The following is a 19236-nucleotide window of genomic DNA, read 5'->3' on the forward strand; positions in this document are numbered from 1 at the left end:
CCCCGCGCCCGGGCGCCGCCGCCGCCGCCGCCGCCGAGGGCGTCTTTCCGCCGCCGCGCCGCAGGAGCACCGTGACTGACTGACTGACGGACGGACGGACGGCCCGGCGCTCTGGGCCCGCCCCCTCGGCCGGTCGCCGCCCCTCCGATGGCCTCTCCCCGCCGCCGGCACGCAACGCCGCCGCCGCCACGGCCCCCTCGCCCTCCCCGCGCCTCCTGAGCCGCCCGGGGACCGCAGCTGCGCCGCGCGCCCCACCGAGCGCCGCCCGCGCCCACCCGCGCGCACCGGAGCGCGGCTCAGGCCGGTCCCCGTCCCTCCCTCCCTCCCTCCCTCCGTCCGTCCGTCCGTCCGTCCGTCCGCGCGCGGCCGGCCCGGGGCGCGGCGGGGGCGGGGCGGGGCGCGGCGGGCCCCGCGGGGGCGGCGCGTGGATGGATCCGCGCGTGGCCTGGATCCAGCCCGAGCAGAAGGGGCCGGCCAATGCCCTGTGGATGCAGATCTGGGAGACCTCGCAGGGCGTGGGCCGCGGCGGCTCCGGCTTCGCGTCCTACTTCTGCCTCAACTCGCCGGCTCTGGACACGGCGGCCGCGCCCGGGGCTGCGGGACGCGCAGCAGCAGCAGCAGCAGCAGCAGCAGCAGCAGCGGGAGGAGGAGGAGGAGGAGGCCCGGGGCCGGCGCCTGCCGCGTCGCCCCCGCCGCCTGCACCCGGTCCCGCCGCCGCCGCCGCCGCCGCCGCGCTGCCCCCGGCTCTGCTGACGGCGCTCGGGCCCGCGGCGGACGGCGCGCGGCGCCTGCACAAGTCCCCGTCGCTGTCGTCGTCGTCGTCCTCGTCGTCGTCGTCCAACGCCGAGTCGGGCACCGAGAGCCCCGGCTGCTCGTCGTCGTCCTCCTCCAGCAGCACCTCGCTCAGCCGCGCGAGCGGCGGCCGCACCTTCTTCAGCTTCGCCGACGGCGCGGCCCACGCGCACCCGGGCCCACGCGGCCCCGCGCCCGCCGGCTCGCCGCCGCCGCCGCCGCCGCAGCCGCAGCAGCAGCAGCAGCAGCAGCAGCACCAGTTCCACCCGGGCCGGCGGAAACGCGAGAACAAGGCCAGCACGTACGGCCTCAACTACCTGCTGTCGGGCAGCCGCGCGGCCACGCTGAGCGGAGGGGGCGGCCCCGGGGCCCAGGCGGCAAGGCCCGGCACGCCGTGGAAGAGCCGCGCGTACAGCCCGGGCATCCAGGGGTGAGTGCGCCCGACCCGCGGGGCCGCCGAGGACGCCGGCACTTTAAAAACTCCCGTTAGGACGAGATTGACAGTTCGGGATGGAGGCCTGGGGACAGACTGGAACGCCATTCCCAGCTTCCTCCTCTCCAGGGCTGGGAAGCCAGGGGAGCTTGCTGGTTCAGACTGGGGAGCTTAGGAGCTTGTTCTTCCCTATAAGTTAAATCGTGTATTGTAGTGTAGTCAGGTTGAAGGTATTTTTTCTTCTCCCTTTTTCTGAGACAGTAGGTTTTTGATAGGGATACAGCTTAGCCCTCAGGTGAGATTTGAGAAGTGGGGTGTTGTGTGTGTTGAGGTTACCTAGTACGTTTTAATTCTGGGCAGACGTTAGTAGAGCATCACCTGGGGATTCTAAAAAGCTGCTTAATGGCACTCAGAATTCTTTCCTGTGTACTCACGGGAAGGTGTCATTTTCATTTAAAAATTTTCCACACATCCCAGAGGACCTTTAGGGTTTAATGTCCCCAATGACAGCAAGGTGGGGGCGTTGGTTTGGAATTGCCCCAGGTGTGATTGCTCTTGTGTGAAGCTATTCATTCAACCAGTTGGCTTTTCTGAGCATCTAGAACAAAATATTCGTTTATACTTTGTGCATTTCAAGACTGGTGAGCCTGACGTGCCTCAGTTCCTGCGGATCTAAAAGGCATCAAAACCCCCCTCCCCTCAGGCCTTCTCAGGGAGCTGGATCTGCTGACAACCCAGTTTATGTTGGCCCCAAGGGTTGCTAGACCCTGAGACTCGTGTGAGGTAACTTCTTAGGGGACCGATACTCTCTAAGCCGAGTGTGTGGTACATTGTAACAGTTGCCCATGCTGCAACTTGTTTCACCTGGTTCGGGGTGGGAGTTGTGAGCATGCACTCCAGACCCAGGGGGACCCTAGTTTCTTCTGCCGTCTCCAGTGCTTGCTTGTAGAACTTTCTGAGGCAGGTATCAAGGAACAGATTGTGTGTGTGGCGGAAACCTCCTGAAGGAGGTTTCTAGACTGTTACATAACTGTAATGGAACCAGTATCTGCTGTTAGTTGGGGCTTGACCCCTGACAGTTCCGCCTGTGCACCGTCTTAAGCATGAGCCGCGTTGTCTGCCCCTCTGCCGTAACTGTGGCTCTCGAAGTGGTCTCGATGGTGGTTTGTAAGCTGGTCAGCCTCTGTATGTTCTTCTGGGCTTCTGTTAGTCTGGGTGCCACTGTGGGCCAGGTGTGTTTCTAGAGTCTGGGGTGGAGTTGGGGTGGGTGACATGTAGTCTTAGGGATCTCCCAGACCTGATCCCTCCCTGGAGTGCCCCTTCCTGGTCCACTTGAACATTGCTACCTAGGTGTTCACACTCGCCTCCTGTCATCCTTTCTCCCAAGTCCAGTCGTAGATCAGCTGCTGCTGTCCCCTGGGCCTGAGTGTCTCTTCAGGCACATCAGAATCATCTCTGGTGGAGGCTGTCGGAGTAGTCCTAGATGAGTGTCTGGTTTAGTCACTGTGGCCTAGCCTGTGTCCTTGGTCAGCACTGTCAGTGGGATGAGGTGCTACCAGCTCCCAACTCCAGAAGACTCGCCTCCAAGAGAGATGAATGCCTGAACTCAGTGGTGCTTGGGCTCTGTTACTCAGCTTGCCCTAGACCCTGCCTCAGTTTCCCATTTACTCACCTTAGGGCACTACGGTATAGGTCCTAAGACTCCGAACCAGCTAAGAACCTTGATCCTCTCTGGACCAGGAGATGCCACCCACATCTCTTTCCTGTGCCTGGTGACTTGTCTGTCTCAGGTGGCTTGTGTCGTGGTTTTGTTGGGGGGGGGGGGGGGATGAATCCTGGAGGAGGAGTTTGCTAGCCAGCTTGGCCGGCCTGGGAGGGCAGGGTACCCTTGTCTGGTTCCTCCTGTGACTGACCTTTCAGAGGCAGGTAGGGAGAATTAGTAAACCAGGACAGCGGTAGAGTTGGGCCTGTGTGTTAGGAGTAAAGGTGGCCCCAGTGATGGTTTCCATGTGGCCAGTTGGTCTTATGTGAATTGACCTTGGGATGCCAAGAGACCTGTCTGAATCTTGTCTGTCTACCAGCTTGTCTAGAGGGATGTGTGGGCCAGCAGCAAGCCTTTGTGACTTAGCGAGAGACAGAACTAAGGTCAAGTGTTGGCTAAAGTGTGGCCCAGTTAACAGTGAGGGGCTGCCAAGTGTTCTTTCTAGTCTCAGGGTATGCCTTTCAGGGGACACCCTGCAGACGTCAGGAAAGGTGGCGTGGTTTTCCAGTGTCTGAGAGTCCACAGCTCCTGCTGAGCCCAGCTGGGTCTCCGCCTGGTGGACACGTGGCACCTGCAGCACCCATCCTTCTCGGGGAGGAGTCTGCCCTGGGAAGCTGCTTGCTGGCCTGGGTTCGTGGACTGCTAGACTGCTTTCCACCTTGGGTAGGGGGAAGAAAAGGGGGGTGAAAGGACAGGCTTAGAGCATGAGCTTGGAGAGGAAAGACGGTGAACCCCGGTGTGAGCGCTGTCCTGGGCTCAGGCCTAAGCTGAGTTCTGAGACCGTTGTTTAGGACGTGGCCTACGTAGTGTCAGACATGCTCGCTACACGAGCTCCTCTCCTAGAGATGGAGGCCAGTGTGGGTGGGCTCTCTGGGGTCTCCCTTTCTGTGTTTAACCCGCTTGGCCCTCTGAGTCCTCACCTCTGACCCACAGTTTGATTCCTTTGCTGTGGTCGGTCTCAGTGGCTTTAGAAGCTGCCTCAGGTTAAAGGTGAGGAAGAGTCCTTTAAGTGAGGGTGGGAGTGTGGGCTCATGCATTTAGCCAATCCCCACTGGTGTCTTCCAGCAGGAGTGCAGGTGGACATGGGAAGGCTTTGCACACAGCTGCAGCACTGTGACCTGAGTTGGCTCTGAAGGTTGTGGCCTTCCAGGTGTGCCCATAGTGGCAGCTGTCGTGAGCAGCTTCTTGGCAGCCCTCCTCGCCGTGGTTAGTCTTTAATGTGTTCTGTGCCCTCTGTGATGGGATCCCATTGTCTGTCTGCAGCCTCCAGGGTCAGCAGTTAGAGTGTGGCTGTGATCGGGGGTGCTCACAGGGTTCCTTGCATGCTCATTGTGCTGTCTTGTGGGCCTTTCTGCAGAACATCCCCGGAGGCTCCACTGGGAAGGCACAGTTGAGGGCCCAGTGGGATGTACTGTGGAACATAGTGTAGTCTCCGTGATCTCCTTCTCTGGGCTCCTGTGAGCATCGGGGTGTGTGGGAAGTTGTAAGCACTGCCTCTGCTGGTGACGGTGGTACACGTGGTCTTGCTTCACAGAGATCGTCATAGTTGAGGAGGGAGGTGAAAATGGTCACCCCACACAGATGCCTGAGACATAGTGACCACCTTAGCAACACTCCTGTGCACCGCTCCTCCACACGGAGACGGAAAGGCTAGTGCAGATGCTGCTGCTAGGGTGTCTGAGGGAGTCCTGGAGGACCAACCGCTGAGCCACGTGCCTGTCACCAGTGAACCATGGCTTGCTCAGGTTGGAGAGCTGATTCCAGAGAAGGCTACCCAGGAGGACAAGGCCAGTCTATTTTTTGGACTAGAATATTAAACAGGCTGGCAAAACCCTTTGGAAAAATGAGAGGCCCTAGGGTTAGAGAGGCCCTGGGTTTGGTTCCTTACACCAAGGAGGAAAGAAATAGAAGGGGCTGGGTAGGGGGCTGGTGAGGAAGAAGTGGAAGCCTAGAATGGTTTTTAAACAGAAATATCTTATGGCCATGCTGTAGAAGTTAGAGAGGGTCTCGGTGTCTTGCTGTCGTGATCTTTGGATGAAAAAGCAGTACTGTTTTCACCTTAGGAACAACGCGCTTGTGGCTGAAAGTATTTTTTAAGTAAACTTTTATGTATTTTTCTTATTATATATTTACTTAGGATTTTTATGTATGTGCCTGTGTGAGTTTATGTGGATCATGTGTGTAAGCATCCAAGTGCCCACATTTGCCAGAAGAGGCCATTGGATTCCCCTGGAACTGTAGTTACAGGCAATTGTGGGCAACCAGATGTGGGTGTTGGGAACAACCTGGATTCTCTGAATGAGCAGTAAGTGCTCCTAACTGCCAGGCTATCCATCTAGCTCCTTAAGTAGACATTTAAAAGAAAAAAATACATACTTTTAAGGCTTGTGCTTCAAAGTCTTGGCTATTTTTGATCATAAATGTGAGTTTTTGGGTATCATCTTTAAAGAATTGATAGAGAAGTGGCCTTTGGGAGCGGGGGTCCTGGTGCGCCTTGGACAGGAAGAGGCTGTGCCTTGGTGAGGTGGGATGGATTGGCATCGCTCTTAAGGTTGTGAAGGGAAAGAGTTGTACTTAGAAAGTAATCCAAGATCTCAAGTTCAGAGGCTTCTTGTGATGACGCAGCCAGATTTCAAGCTGCAGGAGTGACCACCCTTCCCAGCAGCCATCCCTAGAGCTTGTCATGGGCCAGTGTTGCTCTGATGAGGCCAGGTCCAAGACCGGCCAGCCTGTTAGTGTTGCTTTTCCTTTAAGCTAAGCTGGATGGGATACTTACTCCAGAAGGTTGCCCAGGAGAGTGCGGCCTGCAGCAAAGGCAAGCAGGTGATGCTCTGTGTGAACGTGCCCAAGTGGGGCAGCCATGTCTTCTCCCCAGTTGGTATGTGCACTGACTCAGCATCTTGCTCTTGATTTTTCTGTGCTTTCCTACTTTTCTGTGGTCAGGTAGCAAAGCACTGTGAACTGGGATTTGGAACAGTTACCTCGTTAGGCATGTTCTTTGAGTCACATTAGGAAAGCTTGGGTGGGTTCTCCACTCAACTCCTACAAGGCAGGGGTCTGAGTATCAGCTGGCTGGTGTCACATCTGTCTCCAGGGCCCACTCTGAAGCACATTCCTGCCTTTGTGGCACATGGGCTCTCTTCTTTTCTAGGGGCTCCCTGTATTTTGTTTGGGCTTTTGGTCCATTCCATCTTCAAGCCCACAGGATGCCTTAACCCTGATGTCTCCTGCCAGTTAGAGGAGGCCCCTTCCCTCCAAGGGCTCACATGACTGGGTAGACCATCCAGACACCCTATCTTCAGGGCATGTAATGCAGTGTGATTCAAGGATTGTGTCATAAGACGCACAGGTTCGGCCATTGGGCACTGACTGCCACACATGCAGGTGTTGTTCAGTGGGGGGAAGAGGAGGCCGTGGTGTCTTGTCCAGCACTATGTCCTTTGCTTGGACGTCAGCCCATTGGCAGTGACTCTTGCATATTGCCAGTTCTGTCCTTTGGCTTGATTGTCACTCCTGAAGTTGGGCTGGGAGATGACAAGAGCCGTGTGACTTTCTGTGCCTCTTGAAGGTGTATCATTCTTTAGTCTCTTATTGTAAAAAAAGTTTACAGAAGAACCGTTTGATCGCACAGAAACCGTGACTGGAAAGTCCCACCATGCGGTGTCCTGCATTGGTCAGACTGTCTTGGTGACCCACTGGAGTTGCCACTTGGTAACTACAAAGTAGCCCATCACTGTTTTGTGTAAGATGTGGCAGCACCTGCTCTTCAGGTCAAGGTGATGGGAACGGTGGCTTCCCTAGGCCTCAGTGGCAGGGCAGGTGCTGTCTCCTGGAGGAGCCGAAGGCGGCTCACAGTTCTTGTCCCTTCCTGAGCCCCTTCCATGTTGAGTTCCTATAACGTTAGCTCCCACTGCCCCAGCCTGCACTCTGTGGAGTAGCGTCCACCTTTCTCTGTCGGCCTTTGTCGTGGCTGTGACACTCCTTTTCCTTTCCGCAAATGCTGCTTTGCACATCTCGGGGACAGCAGTGGGCATAACCTTCCAGTTCTAGTCCTGGGAATGGCGGAGGTCCGTTACGGGAACACACAGTTGAATCCGTTTCTACCTGAATTTGTTTCCCATATTGGGAAGCATGCACTTGGCTTTGAGAACCTGCTGCTCACATACTTGGTCTGGTTCTAGCTGGTTTTACCTGGGTTCTGATTCCCACAGCTCAGTTTCCCCACCTGAGAAGTAGAACCTGTGACATCTACCTCATAGCAGTCACAAGAAAACTCAGCCAGTTTGTGAGCTGGATTGCATGTGTGGGAAAGGCTGCTCCTTCCCTCTTTCCTCCCCTCAGGAAATAGAAACCCAAAAGGGCTTCGTGTTGCCAACAGGAAAAGCCTTCCTCTTTTTTTTTTTTTTTTTTTTTTTTTTTTTTTTTTTTTAACTAGGCAAAACTACAGATCCAAAGCTCCAAGTCTTAGAAAGGGGAGGAGGATGTTGGCTCAGCCGAGACCAGGATTGACACTGGGCAGTACTGGGATAGTCTTCACCCCCCCCCCCCCCCAAATCTGCAGTTGTATTTTAACTTCAGACAGCACCTCAGTGAGTCTGTTCTGGGTTGTGAGTGTGTGTTGTGTAACTGGTGGTTGGTGAGTTATGAGATGCGTGTGTTGTGGTATTGGTCCGTGGGTTATGAGTTCTTAATCTTGTGCTCAGAGTGAAGTGTGAGTGGCAGGAGATGACCGACTCTCAGGTCTTTGCTGCTTCCTACGCCATGGTGAGTGGATTTGTAGGGAGGACACAGAGTGGGCTGGGGAGCCAGAACAGCCTGGGTGGCAGAGTCCTGTGCAGAGGAGGGCGTACTGTGTCTGTCTTGGGTAAAAGCCACTGGCCATGTGTACGAGCCAGCACTTAGAGGGTGGCCAGTGCAGGTGAAAAACTGAGTTGAAATTTAATTTATTGATTTGTTTTTGGGGAGTTGGGAATCAAGGTGCTTAGCTTGAGTATGCCAGGCAGAGACTGCTCCTGAGCACCCTCCTGAGCCCTTATTTAATGTTAGTTAAAATTTAAATGGCCGTGTGTTTCGACAGTGCTGACTTTGTGTAGCTGTGCGTTCTGTTTGAAATAGTTTGATTCAGTAAGTTGCTGAAATAAATTAAAACTCAACAGCAGTAAAAACTGTGTTGCTCAGCAAGTCGCTATGGCCAAAGCTCTAGAAATCATGTTTCTGACTTTCCAATGCAAATCTTTTAGGAAAGGCTGATATTTTCATGACTCAAGCAGCATGGAATAGGAGAGTGCAACACGGAGCAGCTTTGAGGGGTGGAGCATGCAGAAGACGTGATGGCCGCGGGTGTTTCACACATGGGTTACTGATAGCTTTGGAGGTCTCTCCCAGTCTGTTTCCCCAGCCACCGTCTCCCAGCAGCTCTTGTGCACAGGATTCTTGGAGGCTAGTGAGCCCTGCTCCACTTGCCTCTTTGACTTCCTGGTTCACAGCCACAAATAAGCAATATTTCTTGTGTTTTACAGACACAAACCCAGATTGGCTCCCATGCTCTGGCAGAGAGCTCTGCACTTGTACATGCTGGCCAGTGCTGTTGATGAGGGAGCTAGCTACCACCAGACTAAGGCACTGGGCACACCCGAAGATAAGTTCATAAGGGGCCTTTACTGCCCCTAGGATTCCCTTTCCTAATGAGAATGGGCAGATTCAGACCCTGCCTGTGGTTCCTCTTGTGTAGGTGCTTGGCTGGGTGGGGGAAGGGGGGCAGACAGAGGAAGACCTTTGGGACTGGATCTTACTTCCCAGGCAGTCTTAGAGGTTGAGTTCTCGGCAAGATGGAGAAGTTGTGAGGTGCTGACTGGCAGACTCTTGACTCCCACTGGGAAAGCCGGGTACCCTACACTCCTCCTCAACAGCTCATTTTAACCAGACGAGAGATTTTCGAGAGACCCTTAGATCTTGTCCAAGGGTTATGTAGGAAGTGGTAGAACTGGGCCCAGACTGGCTCCTTGCCTGGCAAGTCCATGTACTTCACCACTGCCTTCCAGAGAGGGCGTGGGAGCATTTGAGTTCAGAGCCAGAAGCATGATTTGGTGAAATGGCAGAGACAAGAGGTATGGTGAAGTGTAATGAAAAAGGAGTATTTTGGTCACAGGCATCTTCTCTAAATTTAAGTAGCATTTTGAAAAGTGAGAAACAACCATGACATGGTGTCTGAAAGTGAACAGAGCACTTGACCTGGTCTGGGAGAGCATAGCTACTAGTTTCTTCATGAATCAGTCACCAGGGACTCGTGTGCGCACAGGAGCAGGATGCTATAAGGAAGGTCATAGTGCTCACATGACACACTGAACTACAGAGTGGGCTCCAACACCGTGTAGGGCTTGCAGGGAGCAGCTTGTGGAATGAGGAGAGCTAGAGGGAGCTCACTGTGCAGAGAGCCTTCTTAGCTGGGGCCTCTGTCTGTCTTGGTTCCCACCCGGCAGTGGCCTGCTGTACTGGCCAGTTGGAATTGTTACTGGTCCTGATGACTCACCTGGCCATGCCTGCTGTCTGTCGTCCCTTTATCCAGTGTTTGCTGATGCCCTTCAGTATGCTCCCAGGAGGCATGGCACTATGCGAAGCAGTCCACCCAGAGTAGCACAGCTGGCAGGGGCAGACTGTCAGTGGAGCCCAGGCTCGGCAATTCCTGGCTCACTTGTTAACTAGGAGCCCTGCAAAGGGGCTTGCCCGAGAGGTGAGGTTGATGGGAGCAATACTTGTGAACCCTGGGCTCTGGCTCCTCTGGAGAGAGGCCAGATGCTGCCATGACTCCTTCCCTGGCTTCTGAGGACTAGCTTTGAATACCCCCAGGAACGTGAGCGTAGCTTCTCACAAATCTAGCGGCAGGAGCTGGAGCTGTGTTCTGCTAGCCAGAGAGTGGCCTCCTCCTGGCTACCTAGTTTACAAATGACCTTTCAGAGTATTATGCCCATTCATTTATTCGTTGTTTTTTTTTTTTTTTTTTTGAAAATGGGGTAGCAGGCACTGCTGACCTCAGATTTGGGGCCATTCTCCTGCCTCAGCCTCCTGGCTGCTGGGATTACAAATCTGAGCCTCCATATCTGGCACCAGTTTTAAAATAATGATGTATTTTTGAAGCTGGTTCATTTCCTTAGAAGTGGGAGCTTTGAAGTACCCCAGTCCCATCACCCGGGAATCGCCGGGATCATTAGGTGACCACAACTATAGATGGCATTCTCTGAGATCCTATAGGTGCCACTTGGAGCCATCAACAGCAAACTCACTAGAACCATCTTCATTTAAACTTCAGGGAATTATTTATTTTGCTTCAATAAGAGATGTGCAGTTTCAGATAGAAACACAGGCTCCTAAGAGCTGCTGCCGAAGCTGTGGTTGTAAGCTGGCGAGAACCCAAGTCCAGAGATCATGTTGACCAGGCCCTGATGCTCTCAGTGTGTAGGGTTCCCGCCTCCTGGTGGTGCTCAAGGCATTGCTCTGAGTTTGCTGCGTTCACTAGCATTTGTTGAGCCCCTCCTGAGCCAGCATGCCAGGCCCTGTTCTCAGGACTACCTGTGTGGATTCTGGGCAGATTCCAAGTTGCTGTCCTGTGTTCTCTCATTAGCTCAGCACGGTCAGCCCTGCTTCCCCGAGGCGTCGTGTCTTCAGGCTAGGTTCTGGGTTACCCTGCTCTGACCCTGTGTCTGTCGTTTTTGCCTGCGATGTGGCATGGTGGTTCTTCATGCTGCACAGCAGCCTCTGCCCGTACCGTTTTGCAAAGGGACTAGATGGCACGTTTTTTGAAGAGAGGATAAGGGCTGTGCTGTCTGAAGGGTTACTTGGCTGGCTTTCCATCTCAAAACAGTGCCACCACCACCTGTCCTCCCAGATAGGACCTTGTCTTCTCTGGTTTGAAGATAGTTACTAATTGCCCACTTGTCCAGAACACCTCTTGATCCAAGCAGGCCTCTGTGAGGCAGATTTTTCCAGACTCAAAAGCTGTGCGCTGCAGGCTGAAGTTGGCCTGCAGAGTAGGGAGAGTCTCTTGTCATGTTGCTGGCTTTACCTTCTTGTTTTGGTGGTGTCTGATACCTGTCTATCTTTGGATGCCTTGTTCTGACCTCTAACTTTTCCCACATTAGGGACATGTTCTCTCTGGTTTTTCTGTGGAGCTGGCAATGAGATGGCTTTTTCTTCGTCTTTATTTTTTTCCCTTCTGGGTTAAATGTTCTTGTGATGCCATCCCTCTTTCCCTGCCTGTGCACAGCACACTTTCCCTCACTGCTTGTCGTAATCCTGACTTGTGTGAATATGTTCCTATGGGAGCAGCCACGGCCCCAGTCCATCTGCAGTTCTGAAAGTCTGCCTGTGCCACGAGGATCACCAGATACTGGGCAGCTGAGGTGCAGACTGAGCTGAGGAGCCGTCTTGTTGGGACCTGGACTCTGCTTTGAGTTGCTTCAGCTTTCCAGGGCTCAGTGCTCTTGGCTTATCCCTGGGCTTCCTAGAAGGCCTGGAGGCCTCTTGTTTGCAGTCAGCCCCTGGGGACAGAGATGCTCCTGGGCTCCAGCACTCAGTCTGCAGGGTAGGGATGCTCCTCCCCAGGGTTTCCTTGCCTGGGGCTGCTGTTCCTGTCTGGCTGCTGCTTCCCCTTCCAGCCCCAACCTCAGCACCAGCCCCTTGGAAGGTGGTCCCTGGCAACTCCTCCTGAGCCATGCAGCATCAGTTTGTGTTTCTTCATAGCTCTGGTAGTTTATTTATTTGCCTTCCACGAGGAAGCCCCTTCCAGTAGAGCAGAGTGAGAGCAAGGGCCTCCTTTTGTCCTGTCTTGCTCACTGGTCTCCAGTACCTGCCGCACAGTAGGTCTTCAGTAAATGACTGGAGCACGCAGGTCACTTCTGCTTCTGTACTAAGTACTGGCAGAAACCTCTGGGCCTCTTGGGTTATTTTCCTTTCCTCTCTTAATTCCTGCCCTTGCTTTCTACATTTTTGGTAATTTTCCATTCTGATGGAGTCCCTTTTTCTTATAAGGTTCTTTTTGTCATCTTATGTCTCGGCCAGGGGCATGACTGCAGTGGGGCGTGTGCATGGTGGATGACAGTGGTGCAAGACTCTCCTCAGTGACCAGTGTTACACAGGAGAGGCCTGAGCACCTCTCATGTACAGCCCAAGTCTGCAGGCAGCTGTAGAGCTAGTCTGCACAGTTTCTGGTCTTGCGCCTCTAAGGAGGCTGGGCTGTTGGGGTGGGGTCTGATCCGGTGCTTACTCCTACCCAGCTCCCTGTTCAGTGCATGGAATTGTGGGATAGGTTTTTAGGGGCCCTGGCTTTGCAAGTGGGGTGAGGATTGGAGTGACTTCCTATAGTAGTGACCTGAGAGGAACCCAATCCAAAGGACCTGCAGAATGTGTCTGCCAAGCGAGAGGGAACTACACCGGGCTAGCTTTATGGTAGAGGCTGTGAGAGGTGGGGTGCTGGTGGAGATGCAGGCCTAAGGGTGCCTTCTGCTTGACTTCAGTGTGCCGTGGGCAAGAGTGCTAAAGCTAGGGTGTGTTAGTGTTTGGGGATCAGGTTATAAAAGCAAGAACTTACTGAAGAAGATTTAAAAGGCTTACAGAAAGAAACTGCCCTCATTCCCCACTGCTGACCGGGTGTGTGTCTCTATTTTATGGTGGCTTACTCTTGTAACAAATGTATCATTCCGTACTTGCTTGTTACGATCTAGTTCTGGGTAAGGCGGTTCTTACCCTCATAGTTGTATGTTCTTTGCTTCCTAAACCACTGGGAATCACACACTGTATCCGTTTGTGTGGAAGGCTTGCCCTTAGGTGGTATTTCTAAGCAAGGTGGATGCCTGTTTCTTTGTCTGCTCCAGTAGCCCATGGCATGAAGTGAACCGAGGTATGTCCCTCAAATTTTGTGCAAAGTGGCCCAGTCATCCTGCTGAGTGACAGTCCCACTGCTGCATTTCAGCGTGCTCAGTGGCTAAGTGCTGGAGCTGGTTTCATCTGGTCCAGGGCTCACCAGACTTCCCTCTGTAGAACAGGGGCTGTAGCCATGGCGGCTCTGCCAGCACTGGCAGAGTCTCTAGTGAAACACTTTCTCCGTGGTGTAACTGCTGTTGAAGCTACGCTCTTGCTCTGCTGTGTGAGGAAGAACGTAGCCTGCTGAGTGGCTCCAGGACTTTTGCAGTATCCTTGGGTACGCGCTGCCTGGGTGGCAGTCTTGGATCACTGAGGGTGCATATGGGCACCTCTCCTAACCCCTTGGGCTCTGGAAGGTTTTTGGACTTCTGTCTGTTCAAAGTCCAGACTGACAAGGTTGATCACCAAGCTGCAGAGTGCTCCCTTTCTCTCTCTTGTGTGTCCTAGTTGGTATTAACCTGTTGTAATTAGTCTCCTGATATGGGAACCTCAATTGAGAAGTTACCTAGATCAGATTAGCCTGTGGGCATCTGGGTGGAAGATGGTCTCCTTGTTAATTATGTAGGAGGGGTACCAACTGTGGACAGTGCCATTCCCTGGGCAGGTGGTCCTGGGCTATATGAGAATTCCAGCTAAATGTGAGCCTGAGTGAACCTGCAAGCCCCATTCCCTGGGGCTGTTGAATTCCTGCTATGACGTCCCTCAGTGATAGGCTGTGACCTAGAAGTGCAGGTCACTTAGTGATGACTGTGACCTGGAAGTGCAGCCACCCCTTTGCTTCAGGTCAGTGTTTTATCACAGCAACACTTTAACCCTAGCCTCCCTTGGTGCCCCCAGGGAGTAGCTGCTGCTAGAGAGACCTTTCTTCTTTCCTTGGCTTCCTGAGGCCAAGCCCTCACTCACCTCCCGTTTGTGCCTCCCCATTCCATTCAGCCGCCTATGTAGAAGATAGGTACCAGCAAGGTTCCTGCAGCTGCTCGGAGAGCAGCCAGTGGGAGTCCCACAAACACCCATGGCCAGCACCGGGCTGCTTCCTTCCACTTGTTTTGAGCCTGCAGTTAAAAAAAGTGTTTGATAGTTTGGTTCAAGGTTTCCTAATTTGTTTCTGATTCAAACTTTTCTAATAGTTCAGATAGTTGCCTTGTGCCATAATTAAATAAGTGATTTATAATTAGTTTATTAACTATGCTAGTTAATGATGCTTTAAGGAAGATTATCTACCCTCAGAATAGTAGAAGCAGTTCTTTGATTCTCCCCTGGATACCTGTACTTGTCATTTGCTTAGCAGCCTGTTGCTTCTGGTTAGTAAAGAGGTAACTGCAGCTCAGTGCCCTTGTATCAAAGAAAGCTGCAAGACCCTTCCTGTCCTGGCTGCTCAGTGTGCACTAGTTGGTATTACCCTACTGTAGTTAGCTTTAATTGTCAGCTCCACAGGGGTGTGTGTGTGTGTGTGTGTGTGTGTGTGTGTGTGTGTGAGAGAGAGAGAGAGAGAGAGAGAGAGAGAGAGAGAGAGAGAGAGAGAGAGAGAGAGAAATTGTATCAGTTAATTTCACATAATTTTACCAAGGTGCTGTTTTCTGGCAAAAGAAGGTGCCTGAAGTAAAAGGTTCTGGTCTCAGAAACTACTGATTGTAAAGTTTTTTGAGGCAGGGCATGGTGGTTTTGCATACCGTTAATGCCAGTACTTGTGGACAAAAGCAGGTGGATCTCTGTGAGTTTGAGGCCAGCCTGGTCGACATAGCAAGTTTCAGGTCAACGAAACCTGTGCAGTAAGACCATGTCTGAAAACCAACAACAGTAAACCCCAAAACAAAAGCTTTTGAAGAAAACGTTGGAGGAAGAGAGAGAATCAATAGACAGTTGAGGACAGTTTTCAGTGATTTGTACTGGGAAAGACTGGAAAGGGAAAGCAGTACTTGAAGTCAAGTACAGGCCTGGTCATCACGTACCAATAGAATTGTGAGCTGATAAGATGAATGATGGGCTCTAGGTAAAGGAGGCAAGTATTAACAGTTGGAGAGCTGTGGACCTGTGGGGCACAGGAGCTGTGTCTGGGCAAGTTGAGACGCTATGGTGCCAGCCGCTCACAGTTGGATCTGTTAAATGCTGTGGCCACATCCAAGGAGGGTCACCCATTCTTTCTGTGTGTGCTCTTTCTCACTTGCACACACACACACACACACACTCTCTCTCTGATTCACTTTTTGTGTTATGTACATGAGTGTTTCACCTGCATGTATGTCTGTGTACCACCTGGGTCCAGAAGAAGGCATTGGGTTTCCTGGACCTGGAGTCCAAATGGTTAGGAGCCTCCATGTGGTGCTGGGGACAGAACCTGAATCCTCTGCAAGAGCAGCAGATGCTTTTAGCTCCGGTTGTCTCTGTAGGTTTCACCATCATAATCTTGATGGCCCTTGCTCATAGAATCCCTCTTCCCTCTCTTCAACTGGACTTGTGGAGCTTGGCCTGGTGCTTGGCTGTGGATCTCTGCATCTGCTTCCATCAGTTACTGGATGAAGGCTTATGTTTGTCTTTCTGAGTCTGGGTTACCTCACTCAGGATATTTTCTAGTTCCATCCATTTGCCTGTCCAGTGAAAGAGAATTGGAAGAAGGATTCTTTGAGCAAGGGGCATCAAGATCATGATGGGGAACCTACAGAGACAACCAAACCAAGCTAGTGGGAACTCATGAACTTTAGACCAACAGCTGTGGAGCCTCCATGGGACTGGACTAGGCCCTCTGCATAAGTGAGACAGTTGTGTAGTTTAGTGTGCTTAAGGGGCCCCCTGGCAGTAGGATCAGGATCCATCCCTGCTGCATGAACTGGCTTTTTGGAGACCATTACCTATCATGGGACACCTTGCACAGCCTTGATGCAGGGGGAGGGGCTTGGACTTGCCTTAACTGAATGTACTAGGCTTTGCTAAATCCCCATGGGAGGCCTTGACTTGGAGGAGGTGGAAATGGAGGGTGTGTTGGGGCGGGGGAGAGGGAGGAGGGAAGAGAGGGGGGTCTGTGGTTGGTATGTAAAATGAATTAAAAATTTCTTAATAATTATAAAAAAACAGATGCTCTTAGCCCCTGAACCATGGCTTCAGCTCCAACCCTGTTTCCTTCAGTAAAGACACTGCTGTCACTCTTTGCCCACTCTCCCTGTGGCTGTTGTGTCTAAGCCATCCCTGCTGCAGGCTGTGGCTCTGCTCTGCTGCTCATTTCCTTGTGTTCTCTACTGGAGGAAGGGCAGCACCTCTGGACAGCTTCGAAGTTGTGCTGGTTGGGGGTGGGGAGAAGAGCCAGCTCTGCCCAGGCAGGAGCAGGAGGAAGGGAAGGAACCAGGAACCCAGGTACCTGCTTCGCCTGCCTTGGATTTTTGCATAGACTGGGTGCAGCACTTCCACAGTGGAAACCATCCTCCCTCCCAGGATGGCCACTGCTTTCCTTGGTAGCTGGATTTGCTGTGCAGTGATTTGGTTTGGCTTTGTAGCTGTGGTCTTTTCTTCTTAAAAATAGCCCAGTGATCCAGGCTCCATGCCCCTGATTTGGGTATTAAGGGTAGAAACTGATGGAACGCACAGAAGAGATGTGAGAAAATCTGTTCTATTTCCCTCTGGTGTTCTAAGATGGTCTCGTGTAGTACAGGCCACTGTCAGCTCTCCATTCTCATGCCTCTGTCTCCAAGTGCTGGGATTATAGAGTGGGTCACCACACTCAGTCTGCCATTACCCCTTGAATGGATTTGGACTTCCAGGAAAGTGATTATAGAGGAAAATACCTTGTTTTTCTATGAACTTTAATTTTCAGTAGAAAAATACACTAGAAAAGTCGGCTCTCTAGTATTCTCATGGTGAAAACTAAAGCTCACCAAGAAGCCCCTGGTCTGGCCATCTTCATCCTCAGAATAATCACAGAGTCCCTAGTTCAGGCACTGCAATGCTCAGCGCAGTCCCTGTCCCCATGGAATTGGAGCTAGGCCTGGCCTGTGGGCCAGAAGCCATCCTCAGTATCTCAGAGACAAGCGTGGTCCCCTTGGTTACAATGTTCCGTTTCTACACTGTAGCAAGAGCAAATGGAGTACAAAACTCAGGATGCTCAGGGAATCCAGCACTACAAGGTGGTGGCAAGCATTGCCCCAGAGGCTGGTGATAAAGGCTGAGCACAGCTGGGCTGCTTTCCCAGGGCACGCAGCCTGGCGGGTGGTGAGTGGCAGGCCCTAGTGTATGAAGACAAGGTTCTGACGGAGTGAACACACAGGCCTCTAGCACATCTCTTTGTGTTCTTCCTTCTCTGCACCCTGTGGAGGCCCCAGGAGGAGTGGAAGCAGGGCTGCCACCAGGCTCTAGGCCACTGAACCTGTCCCTTAGCCGGCAGCTGCCTACATGCACAGCCGTCGGTGGCTTTTCTCACTGGGGCAGTGCTGGCCACAGCAGGATTAGCATCAACTCCCACTAGCTATGGGATGCTGCCTCTGTGGCCCATGGGAGCTGGAACGTGAGGCAGCCACAGGCTCTTGAGATCTGCCCAGACTTGACAGTGATGCTCTGATTGCCCATGTCTGTCAACAGCTGTCATCAATCATCAGACATCCTGTCCTCACTGACTCAGTTTTGTGGTGCCTTGGTGACCCTGCTTTCTTCCAGGAAAGGCCAACAGGAGGCTTGGCTTTTTGTCTCACTTCCTTGTCTTAGTTAGGGTTTCTCTTGCTGTGAGGAAACACTATGACCATGACAACTCTTATAAAGGAAAACATTTATTTGGGGCTGGCTTAACAGTTTCAGAGGTTTAGTCTATTATTGTCATGGTAGGAATCATGTCGGTCTGCAGGCAGACCTGGTGCTGGAGAAGGAGCTGAGAGTTCTACATCTGTATCTTCAGGCAGCCAGAGGTGAATTGGCTTGAACTCCTGAGACCTCAAAGCCCACCCCCTAGTGACACACTTCCTCCAACAAGGCCACACCTCCTAATAGCACCGCTTTCTATGCACCAAGTATCCAAACACATGAGTCTATGGGGGCCGTTTCTATTCAGACCACCACACCCCTCATCTCAGAGGCACCAAGGCAGTCTAGCAGCAGCAGTATTCTGTTCTGAGAACACAAAGCACATGTTCTTAACTGAGTTTTTCCCAGAACAGTGGTAACGTTTACATTCCATTTATCATGATTTCAGACAGATGAGTGCCTGTCCTGCCTTGCTGATAGGACCATAGCACTGGAATGAGAGCACCTGTGTTCTGATGGGCACCACTTCTTGCTCTGGGCACCTGGGAAGGATTGGCCTTATTTACTTGGAGGGCCACTCTCTCTCGGCCCTAAGTGAGTGAAGAGCCATCTGAGCACACGCTGTGTTTTACTGGTGGGTGTTTGCTGTGGACCAGAGGACTTGTCGCCTCCCAGGTGTCCTCCTGGTGACTTCCCCTGAGGCCTGAGGAGCGGGAAAGCAACTCTTTCATACTGTTGGTGTTTCAGACATAGCTTCAAAGAAGGTGGTTTGCTTTGCTAATGTAAAGGTGCTGCTTTGCTAGTGAAGACTGGAGTCACATTTGGCCAGCGGACCTCTCTGTCTACAAGATGTGTGGTGTGGCCAGTCTGAGGTATGCATGAGACTTTAGTGAGCTGGCCTCAGTGTTCTGCTGTGGTTTGGGCCGGTTATTTAATTATCTTCTCTGTCTCTGTGTTGGCCTATTTCTGAACCCTGCTCTCGGGTTGTGAACTCCACTGTTCTCATCCTGAGCTGCTGAGACCTGGGGCTGTTGGGCTTCTGTGGATGTTCATGTATCTTTCCTGTCTCAGGCTGTGTGTATTGCCTGTCATGCATCCAGTGGAGGTACCTGTGTGATTCAGGAGGCCTTGATGGGGCCTGCACCTTTGGCTGGCTGCTGTACTGCATGGTGGTCATCAGAAAATGTCTTTGTTATGAGTGCAACTCTCAAACTGACATTGTTTTGAATGTATCTTTAAAGGCTCGTCAGAAATACACTAATGTTTGGAATTGACAAGAGTTCACCTGTGCAGCTAAACCATACTGTGAGATTTCGTATACTACAAAGTTTTCATTTCATTATATATTTTCATAGAAAAGAAACTCGGGGCTAGAAAGATGCCTCAGTAGTAAAGAGCACTGGCTGTTCCTCCAGAGCACCTGGGCTTGATTCTCAGTGCCCACATGGCAACTCACTGCTGTCTGTAACTCTAGTTCCAGGAGCTCTGATGCCCTCTTAGGGCCTCTGAGAGTACCATGTGTACAAGTGGTGCACAGACATGCATGCAAGCAAAACTCCCATACACATAAAATAAATAATAATAAAAAATTAAATAAGCTGGATTTTTTATAAGT

The 19236-nt window shown here is 52.2% G+C and overlaps 1 protein-coding gene across 2 annotated transcripts in view; it reads left to right on the forward strand.

Moving 5' to 3' along the window:
- The first annotated feature begins 379 nt into the window (after window positions 1–379).
- The window catches only part of Tent4a (terminal nucleotidyltransferase 4A), a 35457-nt gene continuing 16600 nt past the window's right edge, over window positions 380–19236 (forward strand). Inside the window, exon 1 of one of the 2 annotated variants that reach the window (XM_052742936.1) lies at window positions 380–1222. In XM_052742936.1, the coding sequence (XP_052598896.1) occupies window positions 429–1222 (794 nt within the window). In that variant the 5' untranslated portion in view covers window positions 380–428. The remainder of the gene's footprint in view (window positions 1223–19236) is intronic. The other variant, XM_052742937.1, reaches the window with a different exon arrangement.

Source organism: Peromyscus californicus, unplaced genomic scaffold (assembly GCF_007827085.1).
Source record: "Peromyscus californicus insignis strain IS unplaced genomic scaffold, ASM782708v3 Scaffold_18__1_contigs__length_77618521, whole genome shotgun sequence".
NCBI classification, from domain to species: domain Eukaryota; kingdom Metazoa; phylum Chordata; class Mammalia; order Rodentia; family Cricetidae; genus Peromyscus; species Peromyscus californicus.